The 7822-nt window shown below is 40.7% G+C and overlaps 1 gene segment (V, D, J or C); it reads left to right on the top strand.

The window, feature by feature from the left end:
• The first annotated feature begins 3086 nt into the window (after window positions 1–3086).
• LOC118495923 lies at window positions 3087–4106 on the top strand. The segment is given in 2 exon segments: window positions 3087–3256; window positions 3351–4106. Coding segments are annotated over 2 exon segments (561 nt in total).
• The last annotated feature ends 3716 nt before the right edge of the window (window positions 4107–7822 follow it).

Below are 7822 nucleotides of genomic sequence, written 5' to 3'. Positions count from 1 at the left end.
ACCACACCATAACAGAGGAGTGGGATGTGTAAGATGAGAATGTAGAGGTTAACTCCTGTATGTCATGGCTGTATAAATCAAATGGTGTCTGTACTTCTTTGATAAGAGCAAACTTGCACGTGAGGGGGGGGTTATTCATCTTTTTCAAGTCATTTTGGAGGGTCATAGGATATTATTACTGACGAGGAGAGGGTCACGTGTTTTTAGGTTAGAGGCCACAAAACTCTTCTGGTGGCACCTTAATTAAATAAACAACAGTCCTTAAGCAAGAAAAGGCCAAACAAATAAGATTAATATTTTATCATGACAGTCTATGGGGTTTGCCATTCTGAGTACTATTTCGGTGGTGAGCGACACAGACACAGGCGACACCGCCCCCCCCCCCCTAGCATTATGGTGGTGAAATGCACCACGATGCAAAGCAACCCCGACGCAGAACTCCAAAAGGGTCTCAACTCCGTAGGAGCGACGGCGTAGCGACGGCGTGGAGTTGATGCAGAATCATAAAACAGCCTTTAGGAAGGTCGTTCCAAAGTGGAGGGGTCCTGAAGGTCAAAGGTCACCTTTAGATTCAAGTCTGGACTTTGGAGCGACCACAAGGGAGACCTGAGGATCTCAGGCTGGAAACTGGCTCTTATGGGGTCAACATCTCCGCTGTATAGCTTGGAGCCAGACCCAGACCAGCTTTAAAAGTGATCAGTTCAATCTTAAAATCAATTCTAAATCAAACAGGAAGCAAACAGACAGAAGCCAGATTGTAGTGATGTGATGTCTGTTATAACCAGTGAGAAGATTATGTGTAATAAAAATGTCTTTCTGTAGTCTGACCTGAATTATTAGTATATTCTTGGTATACAGTGCTGCTCATAAGTTTAGGAACCCATGCTAAAGTTGACTAAAAGAGGAATAAAAAAAATAATCTTAATGCCTTAATTAACAAAATTAGCATAAGTATACACACCCCTATGTTTTATTTTATTTTTAAAGGCCAGTTATTTCATGGATCCAGGATACTATGCATCCTGATACAGTTCCCTTGGCCTATGAAATTAAAATACCCCACATCATCACATCCCCTTCACCATACCTAGAGATTGGCATGGGGTACTTTCCATAAAACCATCTCTCAATGCAAATCAAACAAGCAATTAATAAAACATATTATAAAGTACCATCTCCCCCAACAAACAGCAGCTTCTTTGCTTATTTAATGCTTTCAGACAATGTTTTCTCCTTTAACTCCTTTAAATAGAATAACAAGTCAAACCAAAGCAGACAGATGTCAGTCTGTTCCTTTAAGAAGATTAAGGAACAGTTATGACACATTTAATATTATTTTAAGGGATGTTTGTGCTATTTAAATGCTGTAACTCTGAACAGTTTGATCATTGTCACCATGAAGAACTGTTGGAAGAATGACGACATACTGCAGCTGTATCAGCAGACAAACATGTCTGACATCACATGTCTCTTCATGCTCTTAGATCGCTGTCACAACAATAAAGAAGCTCTTCCAACATGGCCGTGGGACACATTTCAAACTCAACTTTATCTCACGGGGGGTTTCTGTGTTTGCTGCCGGGGCTGACAGTAACCACCAAAGAGAAAGAGTGTCACCCTGTGGTTAGTCAGAGAAGTGCAAGGGTATCCAGGTGATGCTGATGATGATGGTCGCCATGACGACATGATGATGCTCTTACCTCTTGTTTTTACTGGCAAAGAAAAAACAGTGATATCTCGTGGATAAAAAAACACACAACAGTCAATGACAAGTATTACTGGTATAGTTGTTGTTATATCAGTTCAATTAAAATACTATTTCTACTGCAGCTGATACAATACAGTAAACTTTACTCTCACAAATATTACCAGTACTTCTACTAGCTCTGATAGAAAGCTGAAGTTCTCAGAGACTCAACCTTTTGTCTGTTCCTCAATCTGGGGGAAGACCAGAGACTGGAATGATTAATGAAGGTTGTATTGTGACGTTAGCAGTACAGGTTGTAACAGTGTGTTGTTGTAGACACTAGAGGGCAGCAGTGTGAAGGTTTTATTCTTCACAGCAGCAGCACAGAATAGATAGTCTGACGTCATCAGACTCATACATATATATATATATATATATTATTCAGAACCATATAGATATGGACAGTATGTACAGCTGTGTGCAGTGTGGTAACAGTACCATTGTAGTGCAGAAACAGTAACATAAGAGTAGTGAGTATGTGCAGCATGAGTAGTATGAAGAGCAGTAGATATAGCTGAGTGATACGAGTCGACTTTCACCACAAAGGACCTTTTTCACAGCAGACATGTTGACTTGTCATAGTAGGAAAAGCACAGCTGAAATTGATAACCTTAACGATGGCTCAGTTCCATCAAGTGTCCCAGTAAGATATTTCAGTGAGTCAGCATGAACAACACCAGGGCCTCTCCTAACTGGAATGCAGCCATCATTAATGGGTTTGAAGACACCTGTGCTTTTCCTACTATGACATGTCAACATGTCTGCCGTGAAAAAAGGTCTCTCTGTCATTGTGTACTGCATAGGTTATGTGGAAAAGGTATATATCTACACAAGTACTGAAATATATACTGTAGTATGAGGTGATAAGTACAGATTCAAAGTGAGGGCTGCAGAGTAAAAAAACTCTTGGAACAACATGAAGATTATGTATAATGTATTAATTCTTCTACAAAAGTCTCAAATATTATTCAACCATGACGATGAATTCCCCGTAACCTAAACAAAGAGATTATTTCAACCCAAACAGGATCTTTCCCTGAAACTAACCAAGTCTTGTTGGTGTCTAACCAAACCTGAACTATAGTGGTCTCACATCATTAAACAGATTCATTCTTCACAGACACATGGTGTTTCATCAGATCATAAAACACTTCTGTGTCGTTTTAAAGGTCAGTTACAGAATACATATTCTGTCATTTCATTTGGAGGACTTGTTGGCCCCACCTCTGTCTGAATACCACCAGTTTCAGATACAGCGAGTGTTTTTACAGGCAGAAGCACAGCTGTGGTGGTTTATCAGTTTCTCGTTTTGTGGCTGACCTCAACATGGAGGAAGTTAAAAGTTAAAGTCAGAGTTAGAAACCACGTGGTCCTCGTCTGATCTCACAGCTCGTCCTTGTTTGGCCTCAGCTGCATCAGAGCTCCACTTCTCCCCAGGTTCACCAGAGGAAACACCACTGAACTAAATGCTTTTCCTCCCAGCTGCTGCTCTGTGCTGTCTGTGTTCAGGTGAGTGTTTCCAGCCAATCAGGAGCCAACAAACTCCACCTTTAACAAACACTGGCTCACACTCACCTTCATCTACCTGTCTGTTTCTCTACAGCGCTGGCTGCCATGGCAACACAGCTGATTCAGGAGGATTTAACATTGACCAGGAGAGTTGGTGGAAAAGTCTCCTTCAGCTGTCGAGGCACTGAGCAGTGTTACACTGATTATATATTCTGGTACCAGAAGAGAGACACAGAAACATTGACAGTTATTCTTGATATTGACAAGAGTAATGGTAACATAGACAAGAGTTACTCTGTCCATCCTCAGAAAGATGATTTCTCTGCTGTGAATAAACAGAATGGCTGGGAGTTGCAGATCCAGAAAGTTAAACTCAATCATTCAGCCACCTACTACTGCTGCTGTCTGAAGCTTGTTCCCCACAGTGAGAAAGTCTCCCTGCAGCCTGAACAAAAACCTCCAGATGAACAGATGTCAAACAGTGTTTGTGACAGGAAGAGATCAGTAAACCACAGCCCAGGTTCACATATTTCACCTCCATCTCAGCCAGAGTCACAAACAGTGTTGGGCAGTAACGCATTACTAAGTAATCTATTACTGTTATATTATTAGGATACTTTCCCCAGTAATGAGTAGTGTAAGGGATTACAATTTACAAAACAGTAATTATATTACAGTTATTCATCCAGTTAGAAAGTAATATAGTAATATAACAAGTACAATAACTAATTAGTTTGATACTAAGTAATATGTAAGGTAATATTACTTTTTTAAGTAGTAATAAGTAACAAGTAACTGATTCCACTTCCTGAGTAAGTTGTCTAACACTGGTCACAAACACACTGAACTGAGCTGAACTTTCTTTTCTTAACATCACAGAGAAACAATAATAAAAGATCTGAAACAGAAAACTATACAAATAATTAAATTAACTAGAAAATGCATTTCTGAATTCTAGAATGCTGAATAGCTAAATTTCTAAAGCTAAACTGGATTAATAGCTTAAATCCATAAGAAGAAGGTGAAGTAGTGAGGATAGATGGAAAAGTATGAATGATTTTAATTAGCATGAAAAAAAAAGTGGAAAAACAAATAATGTATAAAAGATGTGGAATATTTAAAGGTTTTTGAAAAGCTGATGCTAAACTGAATTGTTGGCTTTAAAAGTTCAACGATGCCAAACGATGTAGAACATTTTGAGGTCTGAATTTATTTTCTAACTGAAATCATGAATAAGTATGGAAGACTTACAAATACTGTGAGAAACATTGACGAAAATGCAGAAATATGAAAGAAATTGTTTGAAAAATCTCAAATGCATTTCACTGCACTGCTGAAAAACTTGGAAGTTGAAACATAAGTTGTCAGTTGGAAGCTGAACTGCATTACCTTAATAAGCTAAGAGTTGAAATACAGCTAATCTTTTAATACTGTCAACAGTGGACGTTCAAATAAATTGACTAAAAAGGCTGTAAGTATATATACTTTGTATTATTATCAGACATATCCATGTTGCATAGAACAAACAAGCATGACCCTAAAGAGCTGAGAGATGAATATATTGCCTGAAAAGAAGCGGGCTATATATATTGATGACATCACTAATGACACTGTGTGTGTGTGTGTGTGTGTGTGTGTGTGTGTGTGTGTGTGTCTGACAAAAGTGTCTGACAACATCATCGATATCGGGACGTTACTTTTTGTCTGAAGACAGCGGTGTGGAGACAGGAACCCCACTCGAGAAAAAGGCCTTCAGGATGTCTGTTGATTCGGAGTAGGCTACAGAAATCATAGACTCCTGTTATCTAAAGGATTGTCAGTGTCATGGCTCAATATCTAAAAGATTTTGACAATGTGGATGAAATTGTTATAATTGGATGGCCCCCTGTATTAATTTGAGCCAGAGTAGGCTATGTATGGATGAAGAATAGGCTACGGATGAAGAGTGGACGAGGGGAGAGAGAGGGGCTGCAGCTGCTCAGTGTTTCGTGCGGTCATTAGTCTATAATACATCCGTGGTTTTGTGTTAACTAAAAGATTTCCAATAAAAACAACGGTTCGTATTTGCTCATGGTTCACAGCCCTGTAGATTAGAGGGGGAAATCCTCTGACGTGGTAACACAGCGTTGTGTCCGAGGTAAATCACTGGACACATCCAGACCACAGATATCTGGCAGCAACAGGTCCCACTCCTGAAAACATATTCTTTGGGAATATAGGGGCACAGCACCCACGGGAGCACTACCAATATCCCGAGCCCCGCAGCCCTCCAGCCGCTGCTTCACCCTTCTCCTCTCTCTCTCTCTTCATCCGTAACGTTGTACTCTGGCTCATGTGAATACAGGTGGCCATCCAATTATAAAAACTTCATCCACATTGTCTAAATCTTTTAAATATTGAACCATGGCACTGACAAACCTTTAGATAACAGGAGCCTATGATTTCTGTAGCCTACTCCGAAACATCTGACATCCTGAAGGCCTTTTTCTCGAGTTGCGTTCCTCGTAATTGCAATCCCGCTCAATACTGGACCAAATTCAAATATTTTTGGTCACATCAGTCTATTAGACGCAAATGCATGGGGAAATGAGGTCCAGGTGGAAAAAAAGGTAGTTACCTTTAAACATATGTAAGATATAAGCAATTTAAAACGTTCAAATGGGAGTTTCACAGAAAGGACTGAGTGAGGTTGAGCGTACTCAAAAGAAGTCAAGGTTTCCTTAAAGTGTCTTTTTTGGAATAAGGATAAAACATCAGATGAGGTCTAAAGGCTGAAGAGTTGATCTATAACAACTTTTATTTAGGGTTAGCCCTGTGTGTGTGTGTGTGTGTGTGTGTGTGTGTGTGTGTGTGTGTGTGTGTGTGTGTGTGTGTGTGTGTGTGATGTTCTGTTAATGTTCACATTACTGTCTGTAATTGCAATTTGACTGTCTGGTATAAATGCTGAGTCATCCTTACTAATCAGTGGCCATGTTTGTAAACACAGCGGAGACCCTTTGATCTCTGTAATCAGCTAACGACCGTATCACCTGCTGTTAGACTGCTGCCATTAACGGACACTGAGAGCGACCTGTGAAAAGAAGGGACAGACAGCCTAAAGTTTAGGTGGCATCAGTGAAATGTCCTCATCGTGAGCACCACAAGGCCTGTGCGAACATATTGGTATATAATTTGTGTAGATAAAAATAAAACAAAATCTGAAATCGCAGATTGAAAATACTCTTTGTTTGCGTTTTGGCTCAAGAGAGAATGAGGATAAATAACATTATGGTCAATGAGCCAGAAGGCAAAGCTCTCAATCTACCGGTCAGTTTTCGTTCCTACCCTCACCTATGGTCATGAAGGCTGGGTCATGACCGAAAGAACGAGATCCAGGGTACAAGCGGCCGAAATGGGTTTCCTCAGGAGGGTGGCTGGCGTCTCCCTTAGAGATAGGGTGAGAAGCTCAGTCATCCGTGAGGAGTTCGGAGTAGAGCCGCTGCTCCTTCGCGTCGAAAGGAGCCAGTTGAGGTGGTTCGGGCATCTGGTAAGGATGCCCCCTGGGCGCCTCCCTAGGGAGGTGTTCCAGGCACGTCCAGCTGGGAGGAGGCCTCGGGGAAGACCCAGGACTAGGTGGAGGGATTATATCTCCAACCTGGCCTGGGAACGCCTCGGGATCCCCCAGTCGGAGCTGGTTAATGTGGCTCGGGAAAGGGAAGTTTGGGGTCCCCTGCTGGAGCTGCTCCCCCCGCGACCCGTTACCGGATAAGCGGAAGAAGATGGATGGATGGATGGTCAATGAGAGATTTACAGACCATCTTGTCACTCTGAGGCAGATAATTCAAAAACTATACATCCTATAGCTGAACACATTAGCTGAAAGACGACATGAATACCTACGTTTAATGTATAAATTGTCTATGACAAGTAAAAATTGTGGGCTTATTCTTTTTTTTATTATTATTATTATTTTTCTTCTTCCGTACTTTTTTGTCTTCAACTACTTCAGCATACTTTCAGCTAGAAAAAAATATTATATATATTATATTAAATTAATAATACAAATAAATGTATGTACATGTGATAAAAATATGAATAATTCCTATTGAAAAGCAGTTCCTGATTACAATCACTTAGACAAAATTGGCAAAATGATGAAACCAAAAACAAGCTTCAACATTTAAAGATTAAAATCATTTCTAACATCACATGTTGGAACTAGGGCTGTAACGATATACGTTATGATCCACGAAACTGTTTCGCGGAGTAAGAAGGCAGAATCGCGACAAACTCCTTCAATCTCCCAGAGTTATCCTTCCCGTCCAGATCCAATGCTACCACATCTTTAAATTATTATCCCCCTTTTGTCAGGTAAATTTAGCTAACTGTAAACGGCTAAAATCGAGGTGGATTGTTGCTGGCTGGCTGCTAGCTGGCTGGGGGCTGACTGTGGATGTCCCGGGGGCTGTTGTCAGCTCTCATCCCGACTGAAGCCTTGCAGCGCCGGGAGAGTGAGGCAGACAGACAGGGGTGTGCTAGCTGGCTAAATTACCATTAGATTAGTCGTCTATCTATACAGTTAACCTT

The sequence above is a fragment of the Sander lucioperca genome, chromosome 9, assembly GCF_008315115.2.
Source record: "Sander lucioperca isolate FBNREF2018 chromosome 9, SLUC_FBN_1.2, whole genome shotgun sequence".
Lineage (NCBI taxonomy): Eukaryota > Metazoa > Chordata > Actinopteri > Perciformes > Percidae > Sander > Sander lucioperca.
This window is presented reverse-complemented; position numbering and strand designations above follow the sequence as displayed.